This window comes from Raphanus sativus, chromosome 6 (genome assembly GCF_000801105.2).
Source record: "Raphanus sativus cultivar WK10039 chromosome 6, ASM80110v3, whole genome shotgun sequence".
Taxonomy (NCBI): domain Eukaryota; kingdom Viridiplantae; phylum Streptophyta; class Magnoliopsida; order Brassicales; family Brassicaceae; genus Raphanus; species Raphanus sativus.
In genome coordinates this window covers 19216161-19236751 of record NC_079516.1, presented here as the reverse complement: position 1 = coordinate 19236751, position 20591 = coordinate 19216161, and the positions used below count along the sequence as shown (strand labels likewise).

At 29.3% G+C, this 20591-nt stretch overlaps 1 protein-coding gene, 1 long non-coding RNA gene and 1 pseudogene across 4 annotated transcripts; all 3 read right to left on the bottom strand.

Moving 5' to 3' along the window:
• Positions 1 to 5234: 5234 nt before the first annotated feature.
• On the bottom strand, positions 5235 to 6472 carry LOC108809043 (protein C2-DOMAIN ABA-RELATED 10). The gene is made up of 3 exons (XM_018581167.2): positions 6068 to 6472; positions 5807 to 5902; positions 5235 to 5702 (listed from the first exon to the last, which is right to left on the bottom strand). The coding sequence occupies exons 1-3, from the start codon at positions 6179 to 6181 to the stop codon at positions 5367 to 5369; spliced, it is 546 nt and encodes a 181-aa protein (XP_018436669.1). The 5' UTR covers positions 6182 to 6472; the 3' UTR covers positions 5235 to 5366.
• Positions 6473 to 16592: 10120 nt separating this feature from the next.
• On the bottom strand, positions 16593 to 17779 carry LOC108810241 (zingipain-2-like; annotated as a pseudogene).
• Positions 17780 to 18949: 1170 nt separating this feature from the next.
• On the bottom strand, positions 18950 to 20549 carry LOC108810320 (uncharacterized). Of its 3 annotated transcripts, none has more exons than XR_001943045.2 (4): positions 20062 to 20549; positions 19607 to 19863; positions 19325 to 19523; positions 18950 to 19212 (listed from the first exon to the last, which is right to left on the bottom strand). It is a non-coding gene; the product is annotated as an uncharacterized LOC108810320 (long non-coding RNA). The 3 variants fall into 3 exon arrangements; XR_001943046.2 differs by having other exon boundaries at positions 18951 to 19212; positions 20199 to 20548; XR_001943044.2 differs by having other exon boundaries at positions 19607 to 20547.
• Between the last annotated feature and the right edge of the window lie 42 nt (positions 20550 to 20591).

The window sequence follows — 20591 nt, the reverse complement described above, 5'->3', positions numbered from 1 at the left end:
AGAAAGATAATATCTTACATATAAATTTTCATAACATATATGTCAAAATACCTTAATTTAACATATAAATTGGTTTTCTTTGAATATTTGGATAAATAATCAATAGATATTTAACATTTTTGGTGTTTTCAATATACTTTAGCTATTTTAAACATTTACTTTTGACTATTTGCATATATTTTCCGAGTATTTTGGAAAACTTAAAGGTATCTTATATATTTTTAATATTTTTAATATACATTATATATAAAAATAATGTATATATTTAAGTATATAAATTTATTTCGGATACATTCGGGTACCCAAAATATTTCGGTTCGGATCGGGTTCGGTTTCGGTTCTTTAAATACCGAAATTTTGAACCCGTTCGGATATTTAATCAATTTCGGTTCGGGTTCGGTGCTACTTTTTCGGATCGGGTTCGGTTTGGTTTTTCGGGTTCGGATTTTTTGTCCAGCCCTAGTGCGAAGTGTTTTTTTTTGATCAAAGTGTGAGGTGTTTCATAAAAACAGACGCCATATTTATAGTCGTAAATATATGTTTATTGACTTCTCCAAGACACCACATTTATTAATTTATTTACAAAAATGTAGAAAATTATCGACAACGGAATTTTCTGTTGATTTAAATGAAAATATATTTTCTAGCTAACTGTATATCAATATACTCGCCTTGAGTTGAAAGTTATCATTTATTTCAGTATTTTGTGAATATGAAGATTGAGATTTAGCTATGTGTCACGTATTCCACATTAAGAAATTATTAACTATATAATCAATCAAATAATATTTCATATCCCTATAAGGTGATCCCGAGATTTATATTTATTTGATGGTTAGTGTATTGTGTTACATATTTCATTAGGATTCGAGTGGATATTTCATATCACTATTATTGTCCGTATCTTCGAAATTTATGAGACAAATATTCCATACAAAACCATTTTTCTGAAAGTATTCCCTACAAAACCATGTAATCAAAACTTTACAAAAATGTAATAGAGCTAATGCAACTAAGGAGAGTTCGGATGGTTAAATATTTAGTGCCTTATAATTAATTTAAACATTTACTATAGTTGAATAAGTGCTCGATTTTAAGAAAATAACAGTGTACAATGTCTAATATTTAGAATTAAATGGTACACAGTGAAATATAGAAAGAAATTAAATGATAATTAATATTGGTATACAGCTCAAGTTTTCTGGGCGGGAGGTTTAACCGGTATTTAGCGCTTCTAATATAATTGTTGACCAGAACCATTTTTTGCTTTCTAGTTTATTTGAGTGTGCAATCTCACCTATTGACCAAAACCGTAAATATAGGTCTGGTTTAGTAACACAAAATTATTGTCAGTTTGAGTAATTTATAGAACGGTACAACAATCTTCATTCCCAAGTTATTTAGAAAATACACATAATGTTGATCTCATGTCTAAAAAATTACATTCTTGTCAGACACTTGTATGTATAATTTGCCATTGAGTTACTGAGACAGCTGATGCAGGTTAAAGTCATAAATTTTGGTTTAAGGTTAAAACCAACTGATGCGGGTTAGGGTCAAAAATTTGCCATTAAATTACTAAGATAACTGATACAGGTATACACCCAGAATTTCTCTAACATATATGGTTTTGGATGCAAAAGTCTACTTTTGATTATTGATTGTGAGAGCCTGAGAGTACCAAGTAATGCCTACTCATTTGTTGGTGTCTACGTAATGCTGGTGTTACGTGAGTTGTGGGTCTAAGTAAGACTTCTGGAATCCATCTCAGTTTGTTGTTTGACTTTTACCTAATGCTGACTAAGATTCGTTAATCTCAGTAATGTTCTTCTTATTTTATGGTGCTTGGTTCTGTTAATATGATGTTTGTTCGTGTATTGAAGAATCATGGATCTGATTAAAATTGTAATATAATAAACATTATGTGAACCGGTATTTCGTTAACCAAATTCTAAACACGTTATATTTAAAGTTCTTTTATTAAACGATGGTTGTCGGTCCAAAATAATTAGAGTGGCACAAATAGTAATTACTCTAGTAATCAAAAGATATTTTAAAAGAAGGTGTGAGAAGGCATGAGAAGCTGACACTTCAGCATTAGTACTATAAGTTCATTTTAAAAAATGCTTCTCAAATAATAAGAAGGGGATTATGCAGACATATATATATATATATATATATATATATATCCGAAAATGGTTATGAAGATTGGTTCTTACAAATGGCAACGGTGCCTCACCCCAAGTCCATCTAAAGAGCTTGGGTTCTGATATGGACGATCAGATATTCAAAGGTCAACACATTAGGAGCACATGTTCTGCGTCTTTACGCACCAGCATTATTTAGGTGTGTTTAGTTATGTCAAGCGGGGCAAATCCCGCCTACACGAAATAAAATCTTCCATAACTTCTTAAGGCGCAATAATTTGTGGAGCCACAATTAGCCATGTACATACGACTATGATAAGGCATCGCTACTAAAGGGTATTAGTTTTTGAATTATCGTACCGCATGATTCCATCCAGTTATTCTACGAGAGAATCCCGTAGATACGTCAGGACCATGTAATCCGTTTTTGTAATTTTATCCACATAAAACAATGTAATTTTTCCTTAGACTTGTATCCACACTAGAAGTCCAATATGCTAGTGTGCTTACAAATATGTAAAATAATAGTTTCATATGTTTTAATTAAAGAATAATTTTGATAATATAAGTTGTTTCTATAAAAAGTAAATGCATATTTTCTAAAATATAAAATTTTAGCTAATATATATATATCATTTAATTTTTAAAATATTAAAAATTATAATATTTCAAATTTTAAACCTTTTTATTGTTTTTCGGATATCGACATGTAAATATGTTGATCTGCACATTCCTCCTCCTATCTGTAATAAACAAATCCCCATCTATTTTGTGACAAATGGGGTGGATCCGCTATTTTTTTTCCTTTTAAACCAAATTCCCACTTCCTGCGACTAGGTCGAAGCATTATTGATGCTATAGACTAGGCCTAATGAATAGCCCATCCCCTTCTTACTAATCAAGGAGCAAATTTGGAGAAGAACCTTTATTTTGTATGTTATTTACATGTGTGCCATGCTGACGTGTCGGCACCATATTCACTCTCAGCTCAAATATATAAACACTTTTAATTCACTAGAGAAATTACAATCAAATGCCATTGTGGTTCCACGTTAATATTTTCATATACATCAAAGTTTAAAGCCTGACATTAGAATCGAAATTTTTAAAGGAAAAAAGCAGATGTCGCAATAATTGATCGTTGCCATATATATATTTACAATGATTGATTATTATGTAAAAGGAAATATGCAATATAGCTGTTATTGATCGTTGCCATATATATATATATATATTGATTATTATGTAAAAGGAAAAATGCAATAAAGCTTAACTTACCAAGAAATCACGTTTGGATTGTGTATAGTATATGGAAATTAAATATTTTGAGCTCATGGAGAAATAAGGTTGTAGAGATTTCCCTTTTACTACGCCAGTATTTATGACATTTAAATTGATTTGGTGTCAAGGAAATATATATGCTAATTAGGACATTTAAATTGATTTGGTTATGTTGGCAAGGTAATATTTAAAAAAACCGAGATTTGCTCGCCTTGGACCCTAAGTTTTTAGTGTGCTATATTGATGTCTCATTTCTCTCTAAATTCCATCCCGCAAAAGAGCAATTCAGAAACAATAAAATGTTAAACAATTGCCGGTTTTTAAGGTGAAGATAGTTCGCAAATAGAAGCAACATTCTGCTCAGGATGGTGAAACTATCAAATTGGTTTTGCTTAATTCCAGTGTGAGTTCATCTAAAATATACTTCGTTTTACATTTTATATTTACTTCTTTATCATTTTTGTTTAATTCTTTATTATTAGAATAAATTACATTATTACATTATTCATATATTAAAATTTAGATTTTTTTGTATATGTTGTATTTGAATTTTTCAAAACGAGTATAAATTATTAAAACTTTTAAAAGTCTAACTAAACTTTTGTGATCAATGTTTAACTTGTTATATAATAAGATGTAATGATTATATAACCATATGAATAAATAATCTTATTTTAATAGGTGTTTATGTAAATATATATATATATATATACATATATATTTAATATCGTCTAAATTAAACTATACATCATATCATATGAAAATACATATATTTTGATATTTTCATTGAACATATATTGAAAGGTTGATATTTTAATTTTGAAATCTTCATTGTTTTTTTAAATGATTATAAATTATTGAAATCACTAAAAATTGCACTTTAGAAAACAAATATGCAAATAATCATAAAATTATAATAAGTAGAAACCTCAGTTAATAAATATCCATATTAAAAGTATACTATATATCAACGTTAATATCATTTAAGTTTAATTATACATCATATACACATATAAGATTGATTGTTTTGATATAGTTACCCTAAAATGATTACGAACAAACAAAAGTGTTCGTTTAACTTATATGCGAACGCCTATTTATTACATATAATAACTGATTTCTTAGTTATTTAATATATAATTATTATTTTGTTATCTCATAATATGCAAAGAAATATAAAATAAGTAATAAATATAAAATATTTATTCTGCACAAGACATGGATATTAATATAAGTATGTATCTCTTAATAATTTTAAATATTGAATATTTATAAATCGCAGGCCAAAAAAATGAATAAATTCCAAAATCAATATTCATATCGAGCAATAAACAAAAATGAAAAAAAAGTGACATAAAAAAAGAAAAATATTGAAGATGGATATGATTGTATCTAAACTTTTTATAATGATAATTAACTTTTAAATTGCTAAATCATGATATAAAACTGAGATGACATAGTTCTATTGTAACCAAATAGTAGGCCTGAGATTCTCCGGCCTAAACATGGTTTTTATGAGATAAGTGACTTTTTGTCCTAAATATTTTTTTTTTAAATGAGATCAGCTCATCAATAAACAAATTATGTAATTAACAAAAAAAAATTACAAAAATTGTTTAAGTGCCAAAATATTAATTCGACAAAAACTGTAATTTTTTTCATACAATATTTTGTAAACAATTTTCATATAAATTTACCCTGCGCAGGGCGCATGTCTTATTCTAGTTAACTGGTAAACTAAAAGAAATTGAGAACTTGTGGCCTTCTGAAATTATGTCATTTTCTGCCAGAGTAAAAAACTAAAAGGATCAAAAACAGGAACTGCAATACTCAAAATACAAATATTCTTAAGATTTCTTCTTAAATGAAATGGTCATCAAACAAAACATGCTTCATCTCTCTTATACATATGAAACAACAACAAGGGCAAAACATTTCCTAGGTAAAGGAAGAAGAGCCTGCTCCCTTGGTAGAGGAAGTCACACCTCTGCAACCAGCACCTTCATGCCATTCAAGCATGATTTCAATCTCGCCGCACTCAACATTGTTGAGCCTAAGGATCATGTCTTGAGTGATTTTACCATTGTTCCACACAATGCTACTTTCATCTGATAAACAGTTTTCCCTCGATGGCTGAACCCTTTTGATAGCGCATCCATTAGGGAGCCTCAAAAGCTCCATCCCCATTTTCAGAGCCTCCAAGTATGGTTGAATGTCTACGTTAGCATCTCCCATTTTGTCATCTCCAGTGAACTTGTCCCAGTCAAACACTGTCTGAACAAAATTCAACAACAACATGACCAATGTTTATTGTCTTTTCTTTTTGTCTGAATCAATAATATGTAAGAAAGATCTCAAGAGTTATGTTTTCAAGTTACCAAGCGGATTGGAACATTGGGATCTTTGATTGCAACGGTCATTTCTTCATTCCATATTGGATTGCAGTTTTTTTTCACCACACGTGTCTTCAATGTCTGGACATTTCATGTTTGTTTAGTTTAGATGAGTAATTAATTACATAACAGAAATAAACCGACGATTCAAAATGGTTTATAAGGTATGCTCAAATTTCATAATCTTGATTCTTGATCTGAGGCTGAAACTTTGAGAACAAGATAAGTTGAGGAAAGGAAAGGAACCTGATCGGCGACGGTGATAACAACATAAGGATCGCTGCTTCTATGGTCACGAATGGCGAGATTAATACCTCTTTTGATATGAATTGTTAGCAATCCTAGAGGCTTTTGATCCATGGATTTGTCAAGATTCAAGATTGGAGAATTTGACCAGGATTCAAGAAGACAACGAGGGAGAATTATAAAAAAAGAAGAAGAGAGATTTGGGGATGATGATGATGATTGATCGGAAGAAAATGCTTCTCTCTGTTTTCCTCCTCCACAACTATTCAACACGACCTCTCCAACAATTGCTCGGAAATGTAAAACTAAACCAGAGGAAGATAAGATTCTCAATATTTAATTCCAAAGCTTTCGTTTTAACCAGGGCTTTGGGTTACCCATTTGGGATCATTTTGAATATTTCAGATTTTGATATTTCAGTTTAGTTTACTATTCATTCGATATTTTTTTTCATATTCGGATGGATTTAGATTGGCATTTTCGAATATAACCAAATTACCTTCATTTTGTAATTAATATTCAAATATATATTTATATAATATTTACACATCAGTTATTTATATGATACTATAGTTATATCTAAACTAAAAAATATATATATATATATATATTTAAAAATAAATTAACTTCAAACAAACAAAATATATATGATAGGGCTGCTAATTGGTGAGATAGCTTTTTGTTCAAATGAAATTAAGGTTCTATCTATGATTTTGACATAATTTAATGTCAGGCTTTTTACATCCATTCTATCCAGTTCTTCCCTCTCATTTAACAGGTTACCAGTTACAGTTTATAAATTAAGCGATGTAGTGGTTTTTGAAAGAAAAAGAAGCCATTTACGTATAATTTTATTGATCACATATATATACAACAAAATTTCTATTCCATATCATCTAAATAGTATAGGATTATAATCTTACCAACAACCACTAATTACTATACATAATCCAACCCAAATCCCTAAATATTAAACTTTATCTCAGTCCCACCACAACCCCTAAAAACTAAACACTAAACCCTAATCAGTAAACCCTATCATCTAAATAGTATAGGATTAACCCAAATATAAACTCTAAATCCAAATAAAATGGAACATAAAACATTTTTACACTCAAATATTATAAGTGTTATAACTACGTAGGATATAAAATAAATTATGATTTATATAAATTTAAAACATATTAGATCCAAAACTATAGAAATTGTGTCTTTCTTAGTATATATGTATTAACATGCTCAAAACATCCAAAATGTATGTAACTATGTACACTTGAAAATAGTAAATTTTATTTAAAACACCAAACAACAAATGACTTATCTAACATACTATTTTAGTTCTTTGAAATCGATAACACATAACATCAACAATTACAATTTACAAATAATTGAAATATAAACAACTAAAAGTTAAACAAACACCCGCTCTTGTGAGCACGACACATTCCAGGCCAGTGAAATTTATCGTTTCATTTATTCAGAGATCTGGTAAGCTTTAATTGTTACGCAATCGGGCTGGGAACGAGCTTTTTCCGTTACCCGTCTATATGATGTGTTGTGTTTTGAGCTTGCAGTCCGAAGAAATGAGGTTCGACCCTAACCATTTGACGGAGATGTGGTGACTCATGAACTTCCGATTGCGATATCTGAAACCAGTTATTTATTCAATGAAGTTATATATATATATATATATATATATATATATATATATATATATATATATATATATATCAAAGAATTTTTTTTTTAAGTTTTCTGGGATCAAAGAGAGTCCACATTAGAGACAAGCGCAGTTATATTATGCTTAATAATTATAAAAATAATTATAAATTTATTGTAAGTGCCATTCAGACCTCTCTTCCAAGTATATAAATATTATATGTTCGTTTTGAAAGTTTATTTTCCAAGTTCTTTATGTACAAATAACTTTTGGTGTCTATATTGATTTATTCTTCACTTACGTATCATGCATTGGGTTTTTTAAAAGAAAAATGTCAAAGTACATATCATGCATTATCATATGACATCCAAAGACAATTATAATATAGAATTTTAACAAAAATATATAATTAGTTATATTTTTTAATATCTATTATGTTAAAGAAAATAACAATATTATACCATAAAATTATAACCATTTTTCAAAATTGATTATATATATATATATTGGAATACATAGATGATACAAATAAATCAAATATATGTAGGAAAACTTTAAGAAAAAACTTCAAAAGATAAATGTTCTAAGACCCTTAAAATTATGAAATTATTGGTTCTAAAGCCAAAGTAAAATTTAATTAGTGTATCTTTAACAATTATTTTACATTAAACATAAATAAGCAAGATAAAAAATATGCAGACCATACCTAAGATTTAATACATTAATCATTTGTGTTTCTCATTATGTTATACATAGCTTTTAGTAAAAAAAAAATAGCAAGTTTTAGTTTTTAAAAATAGCAAGGCATAATCATCTTACGGATAATTTTAGTACATGCAATATTAATTCAAATATTTAAAACTCATATTTACTATTTATGCTCACAATTTTCTTTCTACATTAATTATTTATTTATGGATTTTTTTTTCATTTTTATATTGAACTAAAGAAATTGGAAACACCTAAGTATTTAAAATTGTGTTATTTTTTTCTTTGAATTGTTCAATTTGTTTTTTAATTTTTAACTTTGTAATTGAAAATATGAATTTTGGGTATCAACAAAAAATATATATAGTAACTAGCCAACTTATTATAAAATATGATTTTATTTTAGGGATATTTTATAATATTAATTTATAATAAATTATATAATTTAATAAATAGGTTTATATTTTTAGATATAATTTTTTGTTAATTATATCATAAATTATTTTTAAGGGTAACAAAGACTCTAGTCGTTCTAATTTTTAACATAAAAGCTCATAGGAAAAAAAATCACTGCGCAAAATAGTATAAAACAAAATCATAATTGTAAAAGCATTAACTTAAGATATTATATAATTATATTTCCATGTAATTAATATGAACGATTATATACTTATGGATACAAGATTTAGACCTGAATTAAGCCTTGTTAGTTAGATTTAATCGAAAAGAAAAATCAAAATCCAATCTTGTTAAGAAAAAAAGACCAAGCTAATCAAGTTGATCCTAAAATTTACATCATCCTTTAATATTAGAAATACAATTTAGTAAAATATCAAAATTTTGTACATCTGCTAAGTTAAGAGGGATTTTCCTCATATGATATTAGGGGAACTGATATTATAAGCTTTTGTATAAATTGAATTTGTAAACTAGTTTGGCATCAAATTGCCTTTTGTTTTGATTTTTCTTAATGAACATAAGCGGTTTAAATTAAGTACAACATTTTTGGGTTGAATGTTAAAGTTTTCATTGTTTTGATTTTTCTTAATGAACATAAACTGTTTAAATTAAGTACAACATTTTTGGGTTGATTGTTAAAGTTTTCATTATGGATCCACTGAGACCAGTCTTAGAGACGAACTAAGCTTTATTGGTTTGATTAAATAGAAAACGAAAATGCCAATATTGTTTACATGATATGAAGATTTGGTTCCATGGTGATCAAGTTGATCCTAAATGTATAACATACTTTAATATTATTAAGGCATAATAGTCAAATAAACTTTGCATTGAAAACAATAGAAACTGAATTTGCATATAACAATATTGAAATACTGATTTTACACATCCCTTTCAATTTTACTGTTTACTGTCTCAGGATGGTGTCCTGGTAGAATGGTCGAATCTACAAGTTGGTCCAAGTTTACAGAGACCGAACCTATTGTAATGTGGGCAAATGGTTTGATTAGGTCTTAATGGTAACCCATTTTCATTGAGATCACATGGAGGTTCTTTCGGCGATGTAGTCACGGGGTGATTGTTTTTGTTGTTTTGTTGGTTTGAACGTTCTGGGATTTCTTGGCCAGACATTTTATGATTGTAGTTTGATATTCTGTATATCTATGTATATATATACTAAAATGTGATATAACATTAAATACAAAATGAAATATTTTATATCTATATATATTGCAAAAGGAGATCTAATACTAAAATGAAATGTTTGATACATATATATTGCCAAATGAGATCTAACATTGAATATTTGATAAAAGTATTTGTTATATAATGTTATTATTAATGGAAATGTGATCCAGCTTTGATTACTACAATTAAATGTTTGATATGTTTATGTATGTTTATATATATAATGATATCTAGAATTAAATATTACTAGCTATGTTTAATTTAAAATTGTATATATATAATCCTTAAACTTTAATCTATATCCCAGTTTATTATTTTCAAATTTAAAACCTCAAGTCATAATTATGAACTATTAAAAGTTACTTCTTCCAAATATGATTCAAAATTTGTGGTCAAACAAAACGTAACCATTTTTGAATTTTTCATTTTCATATTCACCTTAATTTCCGATTATATTATTATTTTTCAAAATTTCTTGTTTTACTCGTATATCTTCATCTTCATCACTTATTTACCAAACTGTCATTACATTTGATACACCAACCACCATTAACAACTAAAATCTAGTTCTAAGTGCACATAAAATTGACATCTACATCTTCAAATCTCAATTTTTACATAGAAAAATCAATTCACTTTCACTTTTTCTCTCAATAAGAGATTTTAACCTAATTTTACAAACTGTTGTTTTTACCGCTATGAATTCTGAAGTTGAACCACTTCAGAAGAAGAACATGAATCCATCTCCTTCATTTCGTCACTTCCTTATAATATTAGATTGAATTGCTTAGCTAGAATATTGAGATTGTATTATCAAAAACTCTCCGTAGTTTGCAAGACCTTTTGCTCTCTCGTCTCATCAAAAAGGCTCTCTCGAGTGCGATTTCACCTCAGAAAAGATGAACAATACTTTATGTCTGCTTACAGGAACGGCGACATTGCAATAGTTTGTAAGAATGAAGGTTTGTAAAATTTACTATATTAGCTGTTTCCCCAATACATTAAGGCATAATCATCTTACAGATAATATTAGTACATGCAATATTAGTTCAACTATTTAAAGATCATATTTACAGTTTATGCTCACAAATATTTTTTTCTACATTAATTATTTATTTATGGATTTTTTTTCATTTTTATATTGCACTAAAGAAATTGGAAACACCTAAGTATTTTAAAATTGTGTTCTTTTTACTTTGCATTGTTCAATTTTTTTTTTAGTTTTTAACTTTTGTAATTGAAAATATGAATTCTGGGCATCAAAAATATATATATATATATATATATATATATTAAATATCCAACTTATTTATAAAATATGATTTTATTTTAGGGGAATTTTATAATATTAATTCATAATAAATTATATAATCTAATAAATAATTTTATAAATTTAGATATAATTTTTTTGTTAATTATATCATAAATTATTTTTAAGACCGGTAACAAAGACTTTAGTCGCTCTAATTTTTAACATAAAAGCTTTGAGGAAAAAAATCACTGCACAAAAATGGTATAAAACAAATTCATAATTCTAAAAGCATTAACTTAAGATATTATATAATTATATTTTCATGTAATTAATATGAACGATTATATACTTATGGATACAAGATTTAGACCTGAGTTAAGCCTTATTAGTTAGATTTAATCGAAAAGAAAAATCAAAATCCAATCTTGTTAAGGAAAAAAGACCACGCTAATCAAGTTGATCCGAAAAGTTACATCAGCCTTTAATTTTAGAAATACAATTTAGTAAAATATCAAAATTTGGTACATCTGCTAAGTTAAGAGGGATTTTCCTCATATGATATTAGGGGAACTGATATTATAAGCTTTTGCATAAATTGAATTTGTAAACTAGTTTGGCATCAAATTACCTTTTGTTTTGATTTTTCTTAATGAACATAAGCTGTTTAAATTAAGTACAACATTTTTGGGTTGATTGTTAAAGTTTTCATTATGGATCCACTGAGACCAGTCTTATAGCCGAACTAAGCTTTATTGGTTTGATTAAATAGAAAACGAAAATGCCAATATTGTTTACATGATATGAAGATTCGGTTCCATGGTGATCAAGTTGATCCTAAATGTATTACATACTTTAATATTATTAAGGCATAATAGTCAAATAAACTTTGCATTGAAAACAAAAGAAACTGAATTTGCAAATAACAATATTGAAAATACTGATTTTACACATCCCTTTCAATTTTATTGTTTATGTCTCAGGATGGTGTCTTGGTAGAATGGTCGAATCTACAAGTTGGTCCAAGTTTACAGAGACCGAACCTATTGTAATGTGGGCAAATGGTTTGATTAGGTCTTAATGGTAACCCGTTTTCATTGAGATCACATGGAGGTTCTTTCGGTGATGTAGTCACGGGGTGATTGTTTTTGTTGTTTTGTTGGTTTGAACATTCTGGAATTTCTTGGCCAGACATTTTATGATTGTAGTTTGATACTCTATATATCTATTTATATATATACTAAAATGTGATATAACATTAAATACAAAATGAAATATTTTATATTTATCTATATTGCAAAAGGAGATCTAATACTAAAATGAAATGTTTGATACATATATATTGCCAAATGAGATCTAACATTGAATATTTGATAAAGGTATTTGTTATATAATGTTATTAGTAATGGAAATGTGATCCAGCTTTGATTACTACAATTAAATGTTTGATATGTTTATGTATGTTTATATATATAATGATATCTAGAATTAAATATTACTAGCTAGTTTTAATTAAAAATTGTATATATATAATCCTTAAACTTTAATCTATATCCTACTTTTATTATTTTCGAATTTAAAACCTCAAATCATAAATATGAACTATTAAAAATTACTTCTTTCAAATATGATTCAAAATTTAGTCAAAACCAATTTAACTACACAAAACTTTATATATTTTCATATATAAATAAAATTTATTAAACTAAATCTAACCTAATTCTCATGTATATATATTTCTTTTGTTAACACCCATATATATATATATATATATATATATATATATATATATATATGTAGGGGTTTTTAAAAATTCAAACTTAATCATAATTTTGTCCAAACCATTCAATCAAGTTTTTTCATCAAAACCGTTAAATCTTATTTTTCGCTAAAAACGTTAAATCGTGTTTTTCTCCCAAACCACAAAATCGAGTTTGCGCAAAATCGTATTTTCTGTCAAACCCGCAAAATTGAGTTTTCCTTCCAAAACTACAAAGCTATTTTCCCGCCAAAACGGCAAAATCGGGTTTTCCCAACAAAACCGCAAAATCATGTTTTCCGCCAAAACCGCAAAATCGAGTTTTTCCGCCAGAACCGCAAAATCGAGTTTCCCGCCAAAATTGCAAAATCATGTTTTCATGCCAAAACCTCAAAATCGAGTATTCCCACCAAAGCCGTAAAATAAACTTTCTCCTCGAAAACCAAAAAATCGTGTTTTCCCCCCCGGAACCGCAAAATCTTATTTCCCGCCAAAACCGAAAAATCGATTTTCCCGGGCAAAACCTTAAAATCGTGCTTCCCGGCAAAAACGCAAAATCGAGTTTCCCGGCAAAACCGCAAAAACATGTTTTCCTTCCACAACCGCAAAATAGAGTTTTCCCGCCAGAACTGCAAAAATTGCATTTTCCCACCAAAACCGTAAATTGTTTTTTTCCCGCCAACACCGCAAAATCGTGTTTTCCGCTAAAATCGTCAAATTGAGTTGCTTGCCAAAACCAAAAAAATCGTGTTTTCCCGCCAAACCCGCAAAATCGAGTTTTCCGTCAAAATTGCAAAATCGAGTTTTTCTCCTAAATTTTCAAAATCGAGTTTTCCCGCTGAAACCGCAAAATAATATTTTCCCCTCAAAACTGTAAAATTGAGTTTTCCACCAAAACTATATAAGTGTGTTTTTTAAAGACTAAACAATTTTTTTATTTTCCACGAAAACTATATAAGTGTGTTTTTTAAAGACTAAAAACCCATCAACTAAGTTTGTTTTGGGTAACCCCCCCCCCCCCAAACTAAGTATTTAACGAGAAAACCCTCAAACTAACTTTATTTAGTGAACTAGACCTTCTCTCTACAGTGCAGGTCATAATTACCTCTACAACCGGTAAATTTTTAGTTTAGGGTTTTTTCATAAATTAAACATAGTTGAGGAGTTTTACCATTAAAAAAAATCAAAAGTCTAAAATATAATAACATTATTTAAAAATTAGGATCTTTAATTTTCAAAATTAGCATTTTAAAAATTTCTTTAAATATATGCAACTTATTTTAATAAAATCAACAATATATATGTATAAATTAAAAATGTACAAAACCAGAAAATATAAGATAATATATACATTTTATTATCTAAAGATTTATTATTACATTTTTATAAGAAAAGATATACGTTTTATTATCTAAAGATTTATCATTACATTTTTATTAGATAAGATATATGTTTTAAATATTTTCTGGTTTTTTTCATTTTTAATTTATACATATATAATGTTGATTTTATAAAAACATCAGTTTCATATATTTATAAAAATTGTTGAAATGATAATTTTGAAAATTAAAGTCACTAATTTTTAGATAATGTTATTATATTTTAGACTTTTGATTATTATTATTTTTAATTGGTAAAACCCCTTAACTATGTTTATATACGAAATCTCTATAAGCATTAAATATATTTTGGATCTTTATATATGAAGTGTAAATGTCCCACATCAAAAGTTTGTGAATCTCATTAACAAAAATGATTACTACAAATATAGCATGTTCTTTTGCTTGACTAAAATCAAATGGGCCGCTGTAAACCCAAAGCCTATCTTTTTGATTGAACTTAAACAGCAAATTTTTATTATTATTTGACAATTAATCGACAAATAGCATTTAGTTATGTTGAATTGACCGTTTAAATCTTTACTGATCTATTGTGTCGAGTAGCCAAAATCGCAGTGGATTGCCTCCTTAAGCGTTTTCTGGCTGCAAAACCGGTAAACCAGACAATTTTTAAAGCTCAAAGAGGAGATCACCGTGTGAAAAACACGAACAACTCTCTAAAACGTTGAGCTCCAAAAAAAATTCTGCATTTGAAATAAATTTTAATAATATATAAAAACATAAACTTACAACTATTTGACACATTTATATGAAACTTAATTTTTTAATTGATTTTAAACAACTTTTTTTATTCTTCGGAAATTAATCTGAGTAATAGTGTTTAGTTATATTAAATCGATTGTTTAAAAATTTAACGATTTATTGCCGAGTAGCCAAAAATCATGGTAAGTTGCCTCCATTATCATTTTCCCAGCTGCAAAACCGGTAATTCGGTAAAGTTTTTTTTTAATTCAAAGAGGAGAATATTGTCACCATGTGAAAAAATGAACAACTCTTTGCAACGTTGAACTCCAAATGGTTTTCCGTAGTTTGACACGCTTATAAGAAACTTACAAATGAAAAATTATGTCATTCATTAAAGGTAATTTGGATGTTCTAAAACATTAAACTACCTAAATGATTTGAGAAACAGTAAATGTCTCACATCAAAACTTTGAGAAACTCATCAACAAAAATGATTACTATAAATACAGCATGCTCTTTCGCTTGATTAAAATCAAATCGGCTCTAATAAACCAAAAACATATATTTTTGATTAGCTTAAACAACATCCGTGTTTTGACACATTTATATTAAACTTGCAAAGAAAAAAATACCCGCCTTTCAAAGCACAAATTAAAATTTAGTTAACTTGACCAATTCATTTGTCAAATGAATTGGTTTTATCCTTTATGTATTTAAGTTCAAACACAAATGGATATGGTTTAGTTTGAGTTAATTTACCCATTTTGAACCCCCTAGGTCTAGCGTAAGCATTCTATGTAGAAAATAATGGAGTATTTTATTTATTTTCAAATAAGCTTGGATAATTAAATTTGTTGGAAGCAATTATCGTTCGAATATTAACCGAACTTTGCAAATAAGGTAAGTAGTATGGTGGTTGTGTCGTCTAGTAACTTAAGGGAATAATCAATTATTTTTTTAGTAAATTATATCAATGTAGGCCAAAAAAATATATCAATATTAAAATTTGATATAATATACGAAATTAGATTTTTTTAACATTTTTAGTTTACGAAATTAGAATATTTTAACATGTTTAGTGTATTTTATAATGTATTATACTATTTTATTTATATTAAATATAAAATTATATAAATATATAAATAGAAAGATAAAATTATATTTTGTATTAAGGTATATTAGAAAATTTTAATATACTTTCTTAGTATGTAAAGAATTTTTTAAAATACACTTCGAAGGGATATAGTGCTAACTAAGTGTTGCATTTATTAAAATGGAGCAATAAAATGAACATTATAATGTGTAAGGTCAACCGTATGTTGCGATATAGTTTAAGACCACATTTAAAAAAATCATAAAACAGACCAAACTACATAATGTTTGATCATTTCAGTTTTTTATATCACCGGATAAGCTAGTCAAAAAACCGGATAAGAACCATACTGAGCTAGGCCACACATGTCTTGAGGCCACTCCACATCTCTACGGAGTCTAATGTAACCATTCTCTCCCCAAGTCGTACCTCAAGAGTTCTTAGCCAGCCAATATTTAATTCCTTCAGGGCTCGTCCCGTACCCAACCAATGTCACTGCATGAGTTGTGGTGATCCCACAGGCCGGATCACTGTACACTCCGAGTAATGGCTGAAACTGTCAGCCAACACGGCAATGCACACCGAGACAGGCTGTACTGATACAGCCTCAAGCAATGCATGCTCATTGTTGCGTGGAACGTCTTGGAAACCTCTGATCTGCATGGCGGGTTCGGCCTTGGACTGGCAAGTCCCATCTTTCTCTTGGTAAGCGTATTCATCTTCTGAAGAAATTCCTCCATTTTTTCTATGTAGGTGAAAGCTTCTTCCATAGTTCCTCCCCTGCAACCTTCGTTAGGGGCTATGTCACAATCTATAAGTTGCTGTTCGGACAGTGATATGAGGTTTCCTTGGGTAATCTTTGTCAGACCTTCCACCGCTGCAATCGCCGAGAATACCCAACAACTAGCTGCATGCGCATATATTGATTACTTCATTGTTAGAAACCTAGAATGATCAGCCAGAATTGGGTATTAAGCTTTTATGCGGAGTTTAACTACTACATCGTTTTATAATCTGTAGAGACCGTTTATAATATATATAGTTCCAGCGAGCTTACAACATTCTCCTTGCATTTTGACTGGTGTGACAGCTCCTTCCATTCTCCAGTCTTTGCTTTCGCGGACGTTATTACTGACGTTCCATTTCCAAGATGACATTGTTTCATCAATCACTTTGGATGGTGAAATTACATTAGTGCCCCTTAAGAGACCGGTGTGGGTGGCTAGGAACTCCTCCTTAGTCCGATCCGTGAACTCGTTGACATCAAGTTTGTAGCTTTGATTCGCCTTAGTGTTGAAGTTCTCAATGAATGCCAAGTTTCTCTTGAACACTTCCAGCCTCCTGTTTCTCGGGTTCATTGCTATAAATTCTAGAGAGCTGAATCATCCATTGTTGGAAGTAATCAGCAATGGTTGGCTTCTGAAAAACAACACGGGATGTGGTTTGAGGTATCCTATGATCCATGGAAAGAATGATTAGAACCACCAAAACGTAGGACAGACGCAAGACATTTTTGATTTGGTGTGGTGAACATGTTTTTTTTATTTGATAACAAAAGACTATTTTATTATTCAAACTTGAAGTTGTCTGGGTAACCATACTGGAATAGAACAACCAACAAAAAGAAGTTCTCTATGGAAAGAGGTGTGGTGAAGATGTTAAAATTGGGAGAACGGGTATCTATATAGTGTGACAGATGTTATGATATATGTATTCAAAATTGTTATGTTGTGGTGGTGCTATAAATCACCTTGTTTCTTTTTATATCTTTGACGGAATTAATTAATTTGTCCACTCGGTTTTAGCATGATTAACATTATTAGTGTGTTTATGTGTTGAGTTTTAAAACTATGTTGTATTTAAATATAATAAAAAGTACATATTTTGTTATCAGTAACATTTTTTTACATTTGATTAGAGGTGGACATTCGGGTACCATTTGTTCAGTTTGGTTTGGTTTGGTTTGGTTTGGTTCGATTATGTTATGATTTTTATAGGTTCGATCCTGTTTGGATTTACGTTTTGGATTCAGATATCACATTTAATTTTGTAAAAATAAAATAAAATTTATATATATTTTAAATTTAAAAATCTAAAATAAAAATTATATATAACATATAAATATGTATAATGTAAGCTAAAATACTTAAACTTAACATAGCTTAAATATTTGGATAAAAATCAATGTTTTAAGTATTAGTATTTTAAGTATCGTTTTACTATTTTAAACATGCATTTTTAACTATTTGTATATATTTCCAAATATTTTGGATAACTTAAAAACATTTTATATATTTTGTATATTCTTGTATAGATTATATTGAAAATAATTAATATATTTAAAAGATATATTTGGTTTGAATATATTCGGATACCCAAAATATTTTGTTTTGGATCGGGTCCGTTTTGGTTTTCTAGATACCAAAATTTTGAACCCGTTCGGATATCTAATCAATTTTGGTTAAAGTTATGTAATATTTTTGGATTAGATTTGGTTCTTTTTCGGATTTTTGCCCAACCCTATATTTTGATTGTTAACAAAAATTTAAACGAAAGTGATGATGTCATTTTGATTTTGGTAACGCAACCATTTTTAAATCAAGATACATTCGTGGAATATTTAGTTAATCAGTAAAAATGGTTTTAGGTCCATTTAAGAAAAACCATTGGCTAAATTAAAGAAAACGTTATCATTTCAAATTATCAACCAACATTATTCTACGTGGGTATTTTAACGAAGACAAAGAGGATTAAGGTTAGGAAAGGAAAAATGATTAACATATTTACATATTTTTATGTTGTACATAGTTTAATTTAAATTTTATTCTCCTGGTCCTGCATCAATAAGGATTGCAGCAGTGGTCTATTGATCTCCATCACCATACTCAGGAGCAGGTAATCCAAAGTCTGCATCCTCATCCTCTGGCTTGGATTCCTCAGGCTCCCTGTAGAAGAACATGTCAACATGTACAACAGGACATAAAAAGAAGTCAAACACCAAACATGAACATAAGAAATGAAATTGCAGTATTTCAAAAATGATATTCATCCTCTTACCATGACATCCCACTTCTGAGCAGGGCAAATGGTTCCACACATCTGAAGGACCATATCGAGAAAGAAGCCAGAAAAAACAACCAATGCTCTGCTACCACTTGTTGTTAGCAGGGATACCAATGCCAACAAACCTCATGGGAGAGTCAGTGTCACAGAAAAAAATGATTCGAATGTTTCCCAAAGCACCTTCCTTAATGGGCTACAACACACAAGATCCAATTTACGAAAAAACCATCAGTCGTTTTAAGGAAAAAGACTAATCTGTTCAAAACTTGACTTTACCTGGTGGTTGGTACATGGATCAGTAAGAATTAGAAGTGTGGGTTCACTGAATGATGTCTGCATCTGATTGGTAAACATACCAGGAGTGTGCCTCCCAGCAATGGCATTAGCTCTAGTGTGCTGAGCAAACTTCAAAACAGCTCTCTGACCATAGGGTCTAGCAGACTACACAATGATGTCTTGTGGGTTCTCGATAGCAACGATACCTTGTGCAGCCATCTGCATCTTCACACATGTCTTTCCAAGGATAAAGATACCTGACAAACAAAAACTTCAAAATCAAGAACCCACAAAGACTACAAACATCAGCCAACCAAACCTAATCTAAAACAACAGCTGTTGGAACCAAAAAAAAAAACAAATGATAAACAAAACAACATAGAAAGCCATCAATATCATATAGAATCTCAATGCTTCTAAATCAAAACGTGGTGATTGGTTGGAATATACTCAACCCCAGCAGTGGTGAATAGATCCCTAGTTGAATAACTTCAATCATTGACAACAGAAGAGTAACAGAGCCTAAGATAGATCCACCGGCTGCACCAACCACACCGACCGAGACGAAACAGATCACTATATTGATATTTACTTTAACAAGTTGATGGCTAGCTTCATCTCTTGATCCACAAGGGAGGATAAGAGGAAGAATGCAAATGAGATAGCTTCGAACCCAACGAGGTCTCGTTCCACGCGCTCCTGTCCGGGAGTTTGAGGTCACGCTGGTGGTCGAAAATTATTCCGACAAAGACTACAATTACAACCATGAAGAGATAACTTGCGTTGACTGTCCCATCTAGAGCTGAAACATGAACGCTTGTCTTTCATGCGGTTTGTGGTTGCTAGTCAGTTGCTGCTGGCCTCTATGTTGGAATCTGTTGTTTTATAATTGTTCTCTTTGGTGGCTTTAATTAATAGCTTCTTCATTGTTAGTTTTGTGACGATAGGAACATTTTCTAGTGACCACATTTTGACTTTATTCACA

Coding starts and splice junctions, on each gene's coding strand:
- LOC108809043 (XM_018581167.2), bottom strand. CDS start 6,181: ATGGATCAAAAGCCTCTAGGATTGCTAACAATTCATATCAAAAGAGGT. Junction 5,903..6,067: donor TTATCACCGTCGCCGATCAG/GTTCCTTTCCTT, acceptor TGAAATGTCCAG/ACATTGAAGACACGTGTGGT. Junction 5,703..5,806: donor CCAATGTTCCAATCCGCTTG/GTAACTTGAAAA, acceptor AATTTTGTTCAG/ACAGTGTTTGACTGGGACAA.